Source organism: Desmodus rotundus, chromosome 1 (assembly GCF_022682495.2).
Source record: "Desmodus rotundus isolate HL8 chromosome 1, HLdesRot8A.1, whole genome shotgun sequence".
NCBI classification, from domain to species: domain Eukaryota; kingdom Metazoa; phylum Chordata; class Mammalia; order Chiroptera; family Phyllostomidae; genus Desmodus; species Desmodus rotundus.
The window spans coordinates 146,673,051-146,691,792 of record NC_071387.1 but is presented as its reverse complement, the minus strand read 5'-3'; the positions used below and the strand labels follow the sequence as shown (position 1 = coordinate 146,691,792).

Below are 18,742 nucleotides of genomic sequence, written 5' to 3'. Positions count from 1 at the left end.
TTCAGGTGGCCGAACTTCTTTCAAGGCAGCTCTGGACTTTAGGAGTGTGTGTCCCAAGTGAGAGAGTCAGGTGGAATCTGCACTGACTTTTCTAACCTGGCCTCACAAGACAGTCACAAAGGCCTCATTCAGTTTCCAAGGGAGGTGACAGGTGCCACCTCTTAATGAGAGGTGCACCAAACAATCTGCCAGTGTGTTTTCAAACCACCAAAGGACTTCATAGACCTCTGGCAGAAAGTCTGGGACAGAATAATGAATCACTCACACAACCACAAACTGGTTCATTGTGGGACCTTTTCTGCTGTGGTGGAAGGATACTCATGTTTAAGAGCTCCTTCTCTTAAGTTAGATAGCCTGCCTGGGCTCGCCTCTGCCGGGACACTTACTGAGTCTGGAGCCTTAAGCAAAAGTCAGCGCCTCCATTTTCTTACCTAGAAATTGGGGATAATGAGAGTTAACATTTATTGAGCTCTTAGTAGGTGACAAACATTTGTCCCAAGTGCACTGTATACTTACTATCTTATTTTATAACCAAGATAACCATACCTCCTAAGTAATAATGTTGAGTATAGGGCCATCCTTTAGGTCTGTTGTGCAGATCAAATGGGACCATCTGTTACGTTCGCTCTTGATGTTATTAAGGCTGTTGTGGCAAATTCTATTGATGCCAGGTCAGGAGAGTGAGCGCGTTCCAGAAATGGGCCAACCGTGCTCAATGCCATACCGAAGTGCAGATTGTTCCCACTTGAAATGGAAGACCGATCCGGGCTAAAGGCGCCGGGGTGGGGGTGGGGGGGTCAGATTTCTTGAAAAGACCAGCCACCAGTCCAAGTCTCCCCTGGGACTCTGGGTGCAGAACCCAGTACCTTTTGCAGAGTGGGACCAGGAGCACCGTTTTGAGTTTGCAAACGAGAATGTTTATTTTGTTCCTGAAAAAGGAATTCACGACTGCAGGCTGTCGGAAGCGTTCTGCGGGGAGAACACTTGGCCCTCTGCCCAAAGCGTTCCCAAGTGTCCGGGGGCCTGCGTCGTGGACGGATGCACGCAACTGACACCTTTCCCGGGCTCCTTCTCTGTGTTCTGCCTCCTCTCACGTCCCCGTTGCCACCCATGGCTCCCTAACTCCCTGAACACACCTTCCTCTCCTCCCTCTCTCCTAAGGTGCCTACTCCCGCGATTGCAGAGCGCCCATCTTCCCAGCCCCGGCAAAACCCGGAGAGGCGGAATCCCTCGCCGGGAGCGCCCCGGCGGCCACTGGGCATGCTCCGTTGTCAGGCAGGTTCGCAGCTGCGAGCAGCTTTGGAGCCTCACGGATTCCTCCTGCTGCCGTGTCCGCCTCCTCCGGAGCAGGGAGCGGGCGCATGATGGCGGCGGAGGCCGGGAGCGCCAGCGGCGGCAGCAGCGGCGGCGTGGGCAGCAGCAGCAGCGACACGTCCAGCACCGGCGAGGAGGAGCGGATGCGGCGCCTCTTCCAGACGTGCGACGGGGACGGGGACGGATACATTAGCAGGTACTCGGGGAGGTACGAGAAAGCGGCTGGGGCGAGACCCGCCCCTCCACACTGCCCTTGACCCCTTCTCTGCCCTCGCGCCCCAACTTCCAGCAAGTTGCTTAGAAGCTCACGGGAAAAGTTGGCTGCGACTCTGAGAGCGCGTCGCCGGCGGGGTCACAGAGGCTGAGGGGCCGTTTTACTCGCCTTCTGGAGCTGCCAGCTGGTCCAACTTTTCCCAGCGCTGTCTTTGTCTGGGCATGGGGAGACATCTCTTTAGGATGCGAGCCCTCCCATGGGTCTCGGAGCGCTCCTGCCTGTGGGAAATGGGTTCTGGCAGCTTGTCCCAGGTCAGGGGTGCTGCTCTGCAGCCTCGGGCTCCTGGGCGTCGAGACGCTGTGGCCCTGGGCTGCGATCTCCGGGCTGCTCGATGGACAGCCCCGGGGTGGACCACGATGGGGATGCGCTCTCAGTGACAAGAGTGGGACAGGAAAACAAGCTGCGAAGAACTTTCATGTGTCATGGAGTCCCTAGATTCCAAACTTTGGAGCCCAAAGAAGTAGTTTGTCTCCAGTACTGATTGAAACTTATTAGCCCGAGGGGAACGAAGCTCTCCGGTGCACAATGGGGAGTTAGAGGCAAGTCAGGAATACAGACCATCCTTCCTACCCCGCCTCCGCACTAACCGGGTGAGCCTCCAGAGGGGTCTCGGGGCTGCCCCGCACCACCCCTCAGAACCCTCGCGGTGTTCTGCTTCAAGATCCCCCTCCAGGGGCAGTGTTGCGGCCTCAAGCCTCAGGGCTTGTCAAAATAATTACTTCTGTCCAGATTTTCATCACTTATCAGGCACTGGTGGTGAAGAAGGCAATGGTAATGTTTCACGGCACGCTTCTATGAAAGGTTGAAAACAAGGCTCTGAAAACCTTAGTCGCCAAAATTTGAATTGTCTTCGAGGAAGGAGGCAGCCTAGGTTGTGTATTGCACCTGTATGTTACATTTTTGTGTATTACATCTTTGTCTTGGTGATGCTAAAGATCTTTGAAAATTCCGGGTTGCCTCCTACTGATTGTCCTTGCTTACTTAAAGAAAAAAGTGGAGAAAATTTTTGCCCCCTCCACAAAAATTTTTTAAGGATCTCCGAGACAGGTAATTTGACATGTAAGAATTTCACAATTAGAAAAACAATTATTTACTTTGAACTTTTGACTGAATTATGATCATTCTTAGCTGAATTTATTACTTTTCTGAAGCTTCATTGGGAAACATTAGCAAGATATCAGACAACTTTAGGGAGTAATTATGTTCTGAAATGAAAAAATGTATGTAACTCTAGTTGACCCCATATAGATTTTTATCTGGAAGTCTGTCACAGTTTTAGTTCTGGGGAAAATATAGATATCTCATATATATGTATCCTATAGTTTAGATTTGTTGGGGAGGTGTTCCTCCTTGAAAGGCCATTATCTCATTTTCAATAATAAAAATAATCTGGATTCTTCACATTAGAATACCAAAAAAAATGTAATTCACATGGGCAAGAGTGTATATAGAAAACTAGTAGAATTCTCTCCTTCCCTTCCTCTAATCTGGCCTATTAATATGTTGTTTTATCTGATCTATACAATTGCTTACAGTATTTTGAATGGTGGCTGCATCTACCCTGAAGGATAATGAATTCTGTGAGCATAATTTCAGGACTTTGTGTTGGAGAGTAAAGCACTGTGTGTAAGGTGTTGGTGGTACAGGAGATTTAGAGTAGAAACCTACGGGAGCAAAGGTGGGGGAAAAACTGTATCATTTCTTAAACCACATTGGTTTAATATATTTGCTTCAAAGTTGAAAGGTTTATGCCATAATGGTCCCTAAATTTTAACTGTGGGCAGAGTTGCTCTGGAAATTGTGCCGTGACAAAATTCCTATGTAGGAGGATTTCAAGGATGCAAACTTATTGAAAGGGAGCGCCAAGAACCTTCTCTTCAAGTATGTTTACACAGCAAGCACAGTTTTGCCTGGAGTATATGCTTTACCTTGAATATAGATAGTATGACAGGGGAATGGGATAAATGAAGATAACTGGCATTAAATGGCTCCCTCTGCAAAGCTGTCTCTTTGAGCTACCCCCGTTTAATGACCTTTAGTGACCACTCTAGAGTGGCTGATAAGGTGTGGAATGCTATGAATTTTCTCTTTTATTAAACCTGAGAGTTGCACTTTCTCCATTAAAACCTTAAAAACCTTGGGTTGTTCAAAAGACGTTCAGCTTTATGCTCATGGCACACAGCTGTCCCGTTGGGATTTCAGTTAGGTATGTACAATAGAAGCCTCACCACAGTCAAAGAGGGTGGACTTCCCCACCTGGAAACCTGGGGTGGTCATCCAGGTTGGGACAGCCCTTCCACCATGGTGTCAATTCCCAGCTTTCTTTTATCTTAATGCATCACCAGTCTTCACATAAAGCATTCATCCTCATTGTTACCTCCAAGTCTTCAAATGATTGCTTTATTTCCAGCCTCATTGCCAAGTTCTGTGGAGGAAGGTGTAAAAGGAAACTGAAATGAGTGTTGCCTGTATCATTAAACAGAGCTTTCTCAAATCCCTTAATTGACATCTTACTGGTCAAACTACATCACCTTACCGTGCCTTCTTGCAACAGAGTTCGAGTAAGCATGTAGTTCAGTTGGTCATATTGCCTCCTAAACAACATTGGAGTTCTGTTACTAAGAGGAGGAAGTGGATATTGGGCAAGCAAATAACAACCAAAACATATACTGTAATAATAACCCACATTCAACTGTCTCTTTTCCTTTGCCTAGCCCTCATTCTCAAGCAGGATGGGCTAGAGATCATATGTTTGGAGAAAGGACAAGAGAAAGCTAGACTGGATGCAGGAGGGAAAATTTCAAGATGCACCATCTCAGGAAGAGGCGAGTAAAAGTAGGGCTTAGACTATTCAATATTCTTTGGGCCCAACCCTTCCCCATCAGACTGACAAAAAAAGCAACTGCTAACTTGAAATTCCTGGAATAGCTGCTTCTGCTAAGGAACTCCCAGCCTGCCAGAGGGACCCAGAATCATCCTCATGGATATTTAATAAAGCTGGAGGAGGCAACTACAGTCAGGTGGAGTCAAACTGCAGTTTGGACAGGGCAGGATTTGGGCTGCACAGTGGAACCACAGCAGGCTCTTCTGTGCATTTCATTAGCTGTGCAGGGACTTAACATTTTATGGTATTGAATTTTTAGACCCTATTTATGATGTTATAGGAGATGGTGGGGTTACTCCATTTGCTAAAATGAACTTCTCTCTGGTATTTTTAAAGCTTCTTGTCTTTACCCTTCAGTTTAAGAAACTATCTTGAACATTTTGACGAATACTTAAAACCAACACGTATATTTATATCTAGTTCCCAAGCCTCAGCTCAAATGTCGGTGCCTTTAGAGAGAGCTTCCCTAATTATTCTTTCAAAGTGGGTTTACTCTACCCCACCATTATTCTCCATCAGAGTACCAATCAATGGCTTTCTTCCAAAGCACCCTTTCCAGCTTTCAGTTGCATTTATATTTACTACTTGTTTGCCTGTTAATTGTCACCCTTCCACTAGATGTAGCCTTCATGAAGGCAGGGCACGTATCTGTTTTGTTACAACACCACACTCAGGATCTAGCACAGTATTTGCCAGTTAATAAACCAGTCAATTCTGATGAATAAATTATCAAACTAAAGAATGGCTACATTCATGTATATTGAAAAATCTCTTAAGAATTTTCATTTCCAAGCATATTTCATGTTTATAAAATACTTTAAATGTGAGTGTACTTTTATTAACGAATATTTCTTTTAAAAAAAACTTCTTTCTGGTTACATAAAAGATATTTTTGTTGAAAATTTGGAAAACTACAAAAATGTATAAAAATGAAATAAAAATCACCCATTATCCCATAACCAAAGAATATCATTTCTGTTTTCCTGGTGACATATCTGCATGTTATTATTCCTCTAGTACATTAAAAATAATTAGACACAAGGAAAGACATCCCATGCTCATGGATAGGAATATTTAACGTTGTTTTGATGGCAATAATCTCAGAAATTGATCAACAAAGTTACCACAACCTTTCTCAGAATCCCAGCTGCCATTTTGTTTTTTGCAGAAATTGACAGTCTGATCCTAAAATTCATATAGAAATTGAAGGGACCCAAAAACAGTCAAAATAATCTTGAAAATATTTGAAGAACAGAGTTGGAGGAATCACACTTCTCTGTGTCAAAACTTACTAAAACGCAACAGTAGTCAAGACAGAGGAGCACTGGGAAAAGGACACATAGATTAATGAAATAGAACTGAGAGTCCAGAAACAAACCCATGTGTCCATGGTGAAATGATTTTCAACAGGAGTGCCAAGACAAGGGTGCCAAAATCAAGGGTGAAATGAGGACATAAACATTCCAACAAATGGCACTGGGACAAATGCATAGCCACATATAAAAGAATGAAGTTGGACACTTTCCCCACATACAAAAATGTATATATTTCCTCACATTCCTCATATAAAAATTTACTCAAAATGGATCAAACACTTAAATGTAAGAGCTAAAACCACTAAACTATTCAAAGAAAACAGGACAAAATCATTTTCTCCCTGGATTTGGCAGTGGATTCTTATTTATGACACCAAAACAGGCTATAAACAAACAAACAAACAAACAAAAACAATAGGTAAACTGGGCCTCATCAAAATTTTTTGAACTTGTACTTCAAAACATATTATCAAAACAGTGAAAGACAATGCAGAGAATGGGAGGAAATATTTGCAAATCATATATTTGATAAGGGACTTGTATCCAGGTTATATAACAAACTCTTACAAGTCAATAATAAAAAGATAAGTAATTATATTTTTGATATAACACAAATACAACTTTATTTTTCTTTCCTGTTGCCTTTTTTTAAATGTGCTCAGCAGGGGATTTACTCATGTAGGCCGAAAACTTGCCCAATTAAAAATAAAAAGAAATCTTAGGTCATTCAAAGTGATCATTCTTATTTGGTAGCTCCATGGTCTGTGGGGCTGGGCTGCAGGGAAAACCCATCCAGCCTCCTCTTTCTTGCTCATTCTCTTCTCCCACACTGATTAGCTGCTCCTTCTGGTCTCTGGGCTCAGTAGCAGAAAGGAAATGAATATGCAAAGTCTTCACCTGACAGAAATTGTTGCAGAATGCTTTGCCCTTTCTGGGACTGGTTGCTGACAGATGCCAGGTCTTCTCTCACAAACGCTTTCACATGGTTAAGCTTTGCCCCCTGCTAGGTTTCTTCTGCTGCAACTTGAAAGTAACCCAATTTAAAAATGGACAAAGATCTGAATAGACGTTTCTCCAAAGAAGACATACAGATGGCCAATAAACACATGAAAAGAGTTTAACATATTAGCTATTAGGGACATACAAATCAAAACTACAATTAAACACCATTCTATACCCACTAGGATGGCTATAATCCAAAAGTTGGATAATTACAAGTGTTGACAAGAATGTGGAAAAATCAGAATCCTCGTACTTTCCCATAGAAATGTGAAATGGTGCAGCCACTTTAGAAAATAGCCTAGCAGTTCCTCGTAAACTTAAACATAAAATTACCATATGATCCAGCAGTTCTACTCCTAGGTTTATGAGGTCTGTCCAGAAAAAATCCATCCATCGTTAACATAATGAGAACAGTTTGCCTGACATCGATGTAACCTGGTAGCCAAGGAGAGTGGAGAGAGTGGACTGGAATGCACATGTGTGAACAATGATGAGTTCACTGCACTAGTCAGTGGGGGTGGTGGATGCTGTTGAGTGAGCATGTGTACTGTGTGGTCATTGCATTCAAAATGACAGTAGAGCAATGAATCTACATCAAATTTTGTGTTAAGCTTGAACATTCCTCTGCAGAAACTATTTGGATGATTCAGAAGGCTTTCGGGGATGATGCAATGAGTGCAGCACAAATAAAAGTGTAGCACATACGCTTCAAAAATGGTTGAGAATCTGTTGAAAGTGATCCATGTTCTGGAAGTCCTGCAACAAGCAGAACACCAGAGAATGTTGAATGCATATGGGCTGCAGTCAACAAACACTGGCGACTGACAGTGTGAGAACTAGAAGCTGATCTGTGGATTCCAAAAACTACTGTGTCCAAGATTTTAATGTAGGATCTTGGCATGAAACATGTAGTGACAAAATTCATTTTGTGGTTTCTGCAACCAGAACAGAAGGAACATCATGCTGCATTTGCTAATGACTTGATTCAAACTGCTACCAGTGAACCAGATTTCCTCAAGAAGGTCATAACCAGAGATGAATCCTGGGTCTATGGCTATGGTCTAGAAACGAAGGCTCTGTCGTCCCAAGGGAAGGTGCCTGGTTCTCCACATCTGAAGAAAGCACGGCAAAGTTGCAGCAAGATCAAGACCATGTTAACTGTTTTTTTTTTTTTTATTGGAGAGGTGTTGTCCATTGTAAGTATGCTCCTCCAGGCCAAACAATTAGTAAGAAGTACTACCTCAAGGTTCTTCATTGGTTGAGAGAGGCAATACAACGAAAATGGCCACAGGTATGGGCAACTGGTGATTGGCAGCCTCATCAAGACAATGCATCCACTCACGCATCACATCTCGTGCAGAGTTTTTCTGGCAAGACATCAAATCATCCAGGTGACTCTGCCTCCCTATAGCCCAGATTTGGTGCCCTGTGACTTCTTGCTTTCTCCAAAACTAAAATCATCTTTGAAAGGGAAGAGAGTTCAGACCATTGATGAGATTCAGAAAAATATGACGAGGCAGCTCATGGCAAATCCAACAAAGGATTTTGCATCTTCTCTTCATACAGACTATGCATAGAGCAGCCAGGTGACCTTTAAAGAGTAAGTCAGATTATGTTATTTCTCTGCGGCATAGTGGAAAGTGCACTGGATCTGAATTAGGAAAGTTAGGTTTACTCCAGATTCTACCTTTAAGTAACTCTGTGACTTGATACCACTCCCTGCCTCTGCCTTAGTTTCCTTATCCATCAAGTGGGATGATGAAATGTTCAGCTGTGCTTTCTTATGGTTGGAGTTTGTTGAAATTATTGAAGCTGTACATTTAAAGTTTTTGCCAAATTTAGAAATTTTTCAGCTATTATTTCTGCAAACATACTTTCTGTCCCTTCTCTCTTCTTTCATTTTGAGATTCCAGTTGACATGTATTAGTATGTTTGATATTTGTCCACCCCTTACTGAGGCTCTGTTAACTTTATTCTCAACTTTTTTCTCTCTGTGTTTCATTTTGCATAGTTTCTATTGTTATAACTTCAAAGTTATTGATCTTTTCTTCTACAGTGTCAAGCTGCTATTAATCCCAGTCATATTTCACATACTGTATTTTTCACTTCTAGAAGTTCCACTTAAATATATGGCACATATTTATAATAACTATTTTAACTTCCTTATCTGCTAATTATATTATCTCTGTCATTTCTTGGTTTGCTTCTGTTTAATTGATTTTTCTCCTGGTTATGGGACATGTTTCTGCTTCTTTGTATGGGTGGTGATCTTTTATTGCATGCCAGACATTTTAACTTGTTGGATGTTGGCTTTTATTGTATTCCTTTACTCTGTTCTGGCATGCAGTTAAGTTTGGATCTTCTGCAACCTTGACTTTAAGCTCTGTGCATCAGGATCAGAGAAGTCTTTAGCGTAGGGCTAATTTTAGCCTCTGCAGATCTCTGAAGCTCTCTCTCTGAGGCATTTCTTCTTCTTGCCTCTACACCACAAGTGCTATCTACCTTGACTTCCCTGAACTTTGTTCTCTATCTCCTCAACTCAGTGAGATCATTGGAGCTCTTTGGACTCCTGTTCTACAGCCTATAAACTGACTTCAGGCAGTAAGTTGGTGGAATTGTAGGCTTGGCTTACTAGTTTCTCTTTTATTCAACTCATGCTGTCCATTATATACTGTCTGGAAATCATTGTTTCATATATTTTGTCTGGTTTTCTTGTTTTGGGTAGGAAGGTAAATTCAGTCTCTGTGAGTCCAAAATGATCCGAAATGGAATCCTGATTTCTCTTTTTACTGAGTGTCCCAAAGTGAGCATGCCTATTTGTAAGCACTCTCTGTATTAAGTTTATGTAGAAATAATTTTATAATAACATTTACAGAAATATCTCAAGCAACTTACTGTTTTTAAGCTCCTATCTACAGTCTCGGCCCACGTGTCTTTTCTTTTAATAGCTAACATTATTGATTACTCACACTGTGCTAGGCTCTGTGCTAAGCAAGTACTTTATATGAGGGGGGACACCCTGAAAAATGGAATTATCTTCTGGAGGGCAGGCCCCTTGTATTACAGGCTTCTCCTGTCAGGCGAGTGTTCTAGGAACATATCTGTATCAGTGTACCAGCTGGCATTGTTGTGAGAGGCTGCATTTGGCTTCATGAATTTTTTTGAAGACTCATCACATTTGCCTATTTCATGATGGGGGATTTATGAGCACACCTGCCCACATTGCTCTGCCTGTTCAGCAGTTTTTGTCCCTGACCCTCCCTATTCACCTGATCTCGCCCCAAGCAACTTTTTTTTTGTTGATTCCCTAGATGAAAAAAGTCCTCAAAGGGAAATGTTTTGCTGATATGGAAGAGGTGAAATTTTTTTTAAAAAGGCAGAAACACTAAAAGCATCAAAATTGACAAGTTCAACAACTGTTTTGAGCAGAGGAAAAAACATCTTGATAGGTGTATTACATCAAATGGAGAGTACTTTGAAGGTGACTAAAGTTTAAACATGTAAGAATAAAGACACAATTTTTTATAAATAAATCCCAGTTTTGGGGGGTTCCCCTCAGTTAACACAATATAGCTCCTCTGAAAAAGGAATTATTGTTACAAACAATTTAAAGATGAGAAAAACGGGTTTAGAGATATTATTTGCTCAAGATTCCACAGTTAGTAAGACCTGAGCTTCAACTAATGTCTCTGGTTCTCAAATGAGGGTCTTGCCCACTAAATTGATGCTGCTTTCCACATACATTTCTTTAACTTAATTTTTAACAGCTTTATTGAGATGTAACTTGCATAATATATAATTTGTCCATTTAAAGTGTACAGTTCAATGGTTTTTAGTATACTCACAGAGTTGTGCAACCATCATCATAATCAATTTCAGAATATTTTCATTACACTGAAAAGAACTATTGTACCCTTTAGCAGTCATCTCCCATTTCCCCCCGATATTCTCAGCCCTAGACAACCATTAATCTATTTTCTGTCTCTGCCTATTGTGGACATTTCATGTAAATGGAATCATATGTATTATGTGACCTTTTTTTACTTGTGTTTCGGTGGCATATCCACAAAGACTTTGCCTAACTCAAGGTCACAAAGATTTACTCCTATGTTTTCTTCTTAGAGTTTTATAGTTTTTCTTTTTCTTACATTTAGGTCTATGATCCATATTGAGTTAAATTTTTGTGAATGGTGTGAAGAAGGGATCCAAGTTTATTCTTTTGCATGTGGTATCTAGTTGTCCCAGCAACACTGTTGAAAAGGCTATTGTTTTCCCATTTTCTTGACACCCTTCTCAAAAATCAATTGACTATAAATGTAATAGTTTATTTCTGGACTCTCAATTTTTTTCCATGGATATTACACCTATTCTTATACCAGTACACACAGTCGTGATAAGTTTTGAAATCAGGAAGTGTGAATCTTCCAACCTTTTTCTTTTTTTAAAGATTGTTTGGCTATTCTTAGTACCTTGACCTCCCAAACAAACTTTGGGATAATGTTGTCAATTTCTTTAAAACAGGCAACTGAAATTTTGGGTAGAGATTATATTTAATCTATAGATCAGTTTTTTAACATGTATTTTTACTAACTATGATTTTTAGGGTATTTTTTTCCTCCAACCCAAATCTTTATTTTATAGTCTTTTTACTTTGAGTCAGCATATTAGTGAACATCTAAAGTTATAATGGCATGTTTATAGTAGCTTTATAGTTTACAATCAGTTAGTCCTACATTATCTTATGTAATCCTTGCAACAAAAATTAATATCTCTGTTTTAAGACAATAAGCCAAGATAAGATAACCTCTGAAGGAAAGGGTGAGTCTGTTGCCCTTACTTGAGGATCTTTTCCACCATACATGCTCCCAAGCTAACACTAGAAAACATTTTCTCAATAGCCTTAAAGTTCTTTACTATTTAATTTACCCAAGGTCCACAGTGGAGATGAATTTTGATTTTATAACTGGCTTCTTAACAGCAATGGGAATGGCATTTAAATTATTGGTACAGAAGGTGAGGTATTTGCATTCTAAATGAAGTCTCAGCTGGGGAAACTCTCTTGTTGTTCAGTAAATTGAAAATCTCTTTAAGTGTTAGTCCCAGAATAGAAACCATATGGCAAGAAAGGGCATTTCCTTTGAGAACAGTTAATTGTCAGCTCCTCATTGTCATTTCAAAATGTCAGTTTAAATATGTAAATGAGTAATTTCTGAATTCATGGCATTGATTATTGAAGACTGTAACGGATGGGAGAAAAAGTTGGGTAAGCAGAAGGACTCTCAGAACCATTGTTCAAACATTTGGATCCCTGTTACCTAATGGAGTGAAAATGTAAACGGAACAAATTTCTAGATCAACCAATATGCATTAATGTGTTTGTCTTATATGACAGTTGTTAGCTGAGCTTAAGTGTAGCCCTCAGTTGAGTATTTAGTGGTGAAACCATTACCTGGAAAATTCGAGGTAGATGAGCTCTGTGTGTGTGAGTGTGTGTGTGTGTGTGTGTGAACATTCATATCAGTGATATAGAAGATACCTGGAAACACACCTTGAACTTGAGGTTGGTATTAATTGGGCATCTATTCAACATTATGTCAAGTGGCATTGGTTAAGACACCTATTGTCTATTGTTTAAAAGTTCAGGATGTATACATTTGTGGTACAGATGGAGGAAGTAAGAACCCAGATGGGGTGAAGGAGGGCATTTTTTGTAAAAATGTGGCTACCTTTCCTTTAAATCTCAGAAATTTTAACTTATTTGCTAAAATCCAGAACTTCTGTTCTGGCCAGTGTGGCCCAGTTGGTTGGAGTATGATCCTGTAAAGCAACAAGATTGCTGGCTCGATTCCTAGTCGGGGCACCATGTGCCTAGGTTGCGAGTTTGGTCTCCGGTAGAGGGGCATTTGAGAGGCAGCCAACTGATGTTTCTCTCTCACACCGATGTTTTTCTCCCTCTCTATCTCCATCCATCCCTTCCCCTCTCTCTAAGATCAATAAGTATGTCCTCCAGTGAGGATTTTTAAAAATAATAAAAATAAATAAAATTGAGAACTTCTTTCTGAGAAATAACAAACTTAACAAAATATTCTACATTAGAGGTTAATGCTTTTAGGCAAGGATTTTTGATAATTTTATGTCATATAGAGTCCTAACCTGAGTGTATTTCACAATAAACGGGATGAAAATCACTGAGAATATTATTGGGAAAGTATTTACTCTTCTAAAAATGTGTTGAAAGTTTTATATTTATTATAAGCAAAGGATGAAGTCAGTGCTGCTCATCTCCCTCTCCATTCTTGATTTTTCTAAATTCCTTCCTTCTAACCAGCATTATTCTCTTAGTGTCCTAACCTGTCACCGTGCCCCCTCTAGACCATACTACATGGACACCAAAGCCATTTTCCTCCAACACAAAACTGAGCAAGCAGCTCTTCTGAAAATCCTTCAACAGTTGTCTGTATTTTACAGATAACTTCAGACTCCTTCTCGGGCATCTGGCACAGACTCTACCCCTCTCCAGCACTATCTTCACACGGCCCCCTCCAGCAGCACGCCCTGCTGCACTATCAGTGCTTTGCCACATGCAGCTCCTTCTGCAAGCGCCCTCCTCTTCGCCCTTGTCTTCATGGTGAGCACCTTCTCGTTCTTCTAGACTTAGTTCTCATGCAGCCTTTTCTCCGGGGAGAATTTCCTGATGCCTCAGTGCCTTACACACACTCAGAGGCCACTACTGCTCACATCTGATATTCTCACTGTTCCCATTTCCTCTCTCCACACTCAGGCACACTCTGCTTTTCTTCTCTTTTGCCTTTATTACCTGCAGTGCCCAAATTGTAGGTAATAGAAACTGACTAAATATTAATCAAATAAATAAACTAGTTCATTAGGTAGTGGTCATTTCAAATACTTTACAATTTTTAGAAAAAAGATTTATTGGATTTGGTCCAACTTAGAAGAAGCTGAGGAATTTATATTTGAAGATACATATCACTTAACATTTTAACTCATTTAAAATACCAGTGTGACGGGTATTCAGTGACCTTGCTACTAACTAGTCATGTGAATTTAGTCAAGTCACACAAACCTCTCTAATCAGGTTCTTCTTTAGTAAAATAATTTTAACATCTTTTCAGGACTGAGATACTTTTATTTTATGGACAGGATTTTGATGGTAGCATTTACTATGAAAAGGCCTGCTGTTTAATTAGTCTCCACTAGGCAACTCTCTCTTTATGAACGAACAGTGGAGAATCCATATCTTTATATTACTGGTTAACATCCAATAGCCTTTAATACTATCTAGTTAGTAGTATTTTCAAAAGCACTAACCTGTTGCACAGGTTTTTATTTTCTCGGTTTATGAGTAAAGGTTATAAGACTAAGTGAACTTTAAAAACTACTCTTAATTTTACATGCTAGTTGTTACTAAAAGGTAGATGAGAGGTAAATATGGCTTGCCTCCTCACACAAACACATCAAAATTACAACTAAAATACAGAGCAACCATCACTCAGAACTGCCAGAAATTGAGTCGAATGGAAGTCTGACAACTACAGAATTAAAGCAGCCCCATCTCTTGCCCCATCTGGTAAGAGAGGCAGAGATGCAAACAGGCTTGACTCCACACCCACCTGTGGTGGATGAAATTTGGGGAGGGATATCTCAGACAGAGGAGTCCCAGCCCCACACCAGGCCCCCAGCCCAGCGTTCCAATGCCAGGAACGGAAGTCCCCACAACTTCCAGCTGCAAGATCCAGCGGGGATTGAGTCAGTGGAAGAAAATGTAGGAGCCCCAAGCAGTTCCTCCTAAAGAACCCACACATGGACTCTCACCTACTCAGACTCACTCCCTTTGAGCTCTGGCACCGGGGTGGAAGCTCGAAGGGCACCAGTGGCATACTGATAGAGGCTGAAGTGTCTGGCATTGGGGTGATCAGAGGCCATTGTCCCTTTTCTGAGCCCTCCCCTCACAGAGCCACGGAGCTGGCAGGCTGGTGCCATATTTGAGACTCCATCAACCTGGCCAACACTGTTTAACATGCCTTGGAGATCCCCAGAGACTCCTCCCCACCCAATTTATGAGCCCACCCAAGCTACTTTTCCATATGAATGGCTGGTCTTGGCTCACTGTTTCACAACTTCCTAAATCCTTTCAAACAAGCAACAGCTGGCCTCAGTGAGCTCCAGACCAGGCACTAGCAGCAGCCAGATTAGTTTCACAACTTGGCTTTGCCTGAGAATCTTCAAGCCCAGCACAACTAGCAGCCTTCTCAGGTTGCTTCATAGCTCAGGCAGAGTGGCCCCGTGCAAAACACAGGCTGGGGATGACCTTGGCCTGCACCACCTGGGAACACTGGGTGAGTGCTCCCAGTGCATAGTTACAGACCACGTCAGAGAACCACCACCCTGCCCCTGCACAGCTGGTCCTCCATGGAGGGCAGAGGTTGGTGGTCAGTGGTCACAGCCAAGCCTTGCAGCTGACTGATCTGGGTAAGTCCCTCCCATTGATCTGCCAATAGCAACCAAGGCTCAACTACAAGAAGAGGGTGTACTCGACCCACAGGAAGGGTGTACCTCGAGCACCCAGCTAGGGTGATAGTGGAGGTTGTGCCACTGGACCCTACAACACCTATTACATTAGACCACACTACCAAAACAGGGAGTCAAAGCAGCTCTACCTAACACATAGAAACAAACACAGGGAGGGTGTCAAAACTAGGAGTCCAAATTGATTGGGACTCTCTGTACCTCCTAGCCTTGCATGTCTATTTCCTTCACCAAATTAGGGAAGTTTTCTTTCATTATTTTTTCAAATAAATTTCCAATTTCTTCCACTCTCTCTTCTCCTTCTGTACCCCTCTGATGTGAATGTTGGATCTCTAGAAGCTGTCCTAGAGGCTGCTTATACTATCCTCATTTTTTTGGATTCTTTTTCCTTCTCCTTGTTCTGATTGGTTGCTTTTCTTCCTTCCCTTCCCTTCCTCCCCTCCCCTTTTCCTTCCTTCCTTTCTTCCTTCCTTCTCTCTTTCTCTCTCTCTCTCTCTCCCTCCCTCCCTTCCTTCCTGTTCCAAATCATTGATTTGATTCTAGGCTTCATCCACTCACTGTAGTTTCCCTGTAAATTGTTCTTTATTTCAGTTAGTGAATCCTTTGTTTCTAACTGGATCTTTTTTATGCTGTTGAGGTCCTCACTAAGTTCCTTGAGCATCCTTATAACCAGTGTTTTGAACTCTGCACCTGATAGATTGCTTATCTCCATTTGTTTTAGCTCTTTTTCTAGAGTTTTGATCTGTTGTTTCATTTGGGCCATGTTTCTTTGTCTCCTAGTTTTGACACCCTCCCTGTGTTTGTTTCTATGTGTTAGGTAGAGCTGCTTTGACTCCCTGTTTTGGCAATGTGGTCTAATGTAATAGGTGTTGTAGGGTCCAGTGGCACAACCTCCACTATCACCCTAGCTGGGTGCTCGAGGTACACCCTTCCTGTGGGTCGAGTACACCCTCTTCTTGTAGTTGAGCCTTGGTTGCTATTGGCAGATCAATGGGAGGGACTTACCCAGATCAGTCAGCTGCAAGGCTTGGCTGTGACCACTGACCACCAACCTCTGCCCTCCATGGAGGACCAGCTGTGCAGGGGCAGGGTGGTGGTTCTCTGACGTGGTCTGTAACTATGCACTGGGAGCACTCACCCAGTGTTCCCAGGTGGTGCAGGCCAAGGTCATCCCCAGCCTGTGTTTTGCACGGGGCCACCCTGCCTGAGCTATGAAGCAACCTGAGAAGGCTGCTAGTTGTGCTGGGCTTGGAGATTCCCAGGCAAAGCCAAGTTGTGAAACTAATCTGGCTGCTGCTAGTGCCTGGTCTGGAGCTCACTGAGGCCAGCTGTTGCTTGTTTGAAAGGATTTAGGAAGTTGTGAAACAGTGAGCCAAGACCAGCCATTCATATGGAAAAGTAGCTTGGGTGGGCTCATAAATTGGGTGGGGAGGAATCTCTGGGGATCTCCAAGGCATGTTAAACAGTGTTGGCCAGGTTGATGGAGTCTCAAATATGGCACCAGCCTGCCAGCTCCGTGGCTCTGTGAGGGGAGGGCTCAGAAAAGGGACAATGGCCTCTGATCACCCCAATGCCAGACACTTCAGCCTCTATCATTATGCCACTGGTGCCCTTCGAGCTTCCACCCCGGTGCCAGAGCTCAAAGGGAGTGAGTCTGAGTAGGTGAGAGTCCATGTGTGGGTTCTTTAGGAGGAACTGCTTGGGGCTCCTACATTTTCTTCCACTGACTCAATCCCCGCTGGATCTTGGCAGCTGGAAGTTGTGGGGACTTCTGTTCCTGGCATTGGAACGCTGGGCTGGGGGCCTGGTGTGGGGCTGGGACTCCTCTGTCTGAGATATCCCTCCCCAAATTTCATCTACCACAGGTGGGTGTGGAGTCAAGCCTGTTTGCATCTCTGCCTCTCTTACCAGATGGGACGGATGGGGCTGCTTTAATTCTGTAGTTGTCAGACTTCCATTCGACTCAATTTCTGGCAGTTCTGAGTGATGGTTGCTCTGTATTTTAGTTATTTTGATAAGGTTTTTCAAAAAGGCGAGCCATGTCTGCCTGCACTGCCACCTTGACCGGAAGCCCTCCTTTAATTTTAATTGGGATTGTGATACATTTTTAAATTAATATAGAAAGAATTGATATCTGGCATGCCAGTTTTACAAAAAGAATTTTGTATTTATACATCTATTCAAGTCTTTATGTCACACAGTGGTTTCCTCATATTTATGCTGTATATTTTGTTTTGTTTTATTTTGTCCTCCAAATTTTCTCACTATCGTGGATAGAGCTTTTTTAAACCTCTTTTTTTAGTTGATAATTGATTTATATATTAAGAGTATCTATCATATTTGTTGAAATCTTTTATTTTTTCAATACATTTATGGAGTGATTACTGTATAATAGACTCTCTTCTAAGTGTTGATGATATAGCAGTGATCAAAATCAACAAAAGTTTTTGCTCTCAAGAAACTTACGTTCTTTGGAGAGGGGTGGTATAAGTTAAATAGTTAAAAACAAAAACAAAATATGGTCTGCCAGATGGTGAGACATACCAAAAAAAGTAGGAAGTGGAATAATGAGTGCAGGTGTGATAGGTTAATTTTAATATTAAATAGGGTATGTAGGGGAGATCTTATTGAGAAAGTAATTTTTGAGCAAACACAGGAAGAGTTAGAGACCAGCCGTTTATTTATTTGGAGGAACGGGTTCCTTCCTGAAGGAACAGCAAAGCGAAAGTCAGGAGACATTCAAAGAACGAGGAGATCAGTGTGGCTGGAGTGAGAAAGGGAAGAGAAGCAGATGAAGTAGGAGGCGACAGACTTTATAGCCTTGCAGAGTGTTGTAAGGACTTTGGCTTTTAGTCTGAGTGAGAGGTTTCTGCTTGATTCTGTAGAATTGTCTGTACTTACTTGCTCCATTTTCTTACTTCTCATAAACTGAATTCTGGCATCTGTTACTCTGATCAGTCCACACGATGCCCCATTAAAATAGTGCTAAGGTCACTAGGGGCCTTTCTGTCAGTTAATAACATGGGCGTTTTGAGTCCTTGCCTGTATTTCCTCCCAGCAATCAACTGTGTTGACCATTGATGCCTCTTGGAGCCTACACTTTGCCTGGCTCCCATGACCACACCGTCTTTCTGCTTTTCTCCCACCTTTCTGGCTCTTCCTTTCCATCTCACTTATAGGCTCATCTCTTCTACTTTTGGGTGTCAGAATTTCTCCAGGCATCAACTTTTGCCCATTCCTCTTTTAACCCCATACATTCATTCTAGGCATTTGTGTTTCAGCTTCAGTTATCTTTGTAGATGATGATGACTCCCATAGTAAATGTCCAGCACAGACTTCTCTTTTGAGCTTCAGACCTACATGACCAATTAATTCAGTTGCCTATAAACTGTCTTCCACCAGATA

The 18,742-nt window shown here is 42.0% G+C and overlaps 1 protein-coding gene across 3 annotated transcripts in view; it reads left to right on the top strand.

Moving 5' to 3' along the window:
- The first annotated feature begins 813 nt into the window (after window positions 1–813).
- Window positions 814–18,742, top strand: part of MCC (MCC regulator of WNT signaling pathway) — a 393,316-nt gene continuing 375,387 nt past the window's right edge. Inside the window, exon 1 of one of the 3 annotated variants that reach the window (XM_024563292.3) lies at window positions 814–1,522. In XM_024563292.3, coding sequence (XP_024419060.2) covers window positions 1,362–1,522 — 161 coding nt within the window. In that variant the 5' untranslated portion in view covers window positions 814–1,361. The remainder of the gene's footprint in view (window positions 1,523–18,742) is intronic. The other 2 variants (XM_024563290.3, XM_024563289.4) reach the window with 2 other exon arrangements.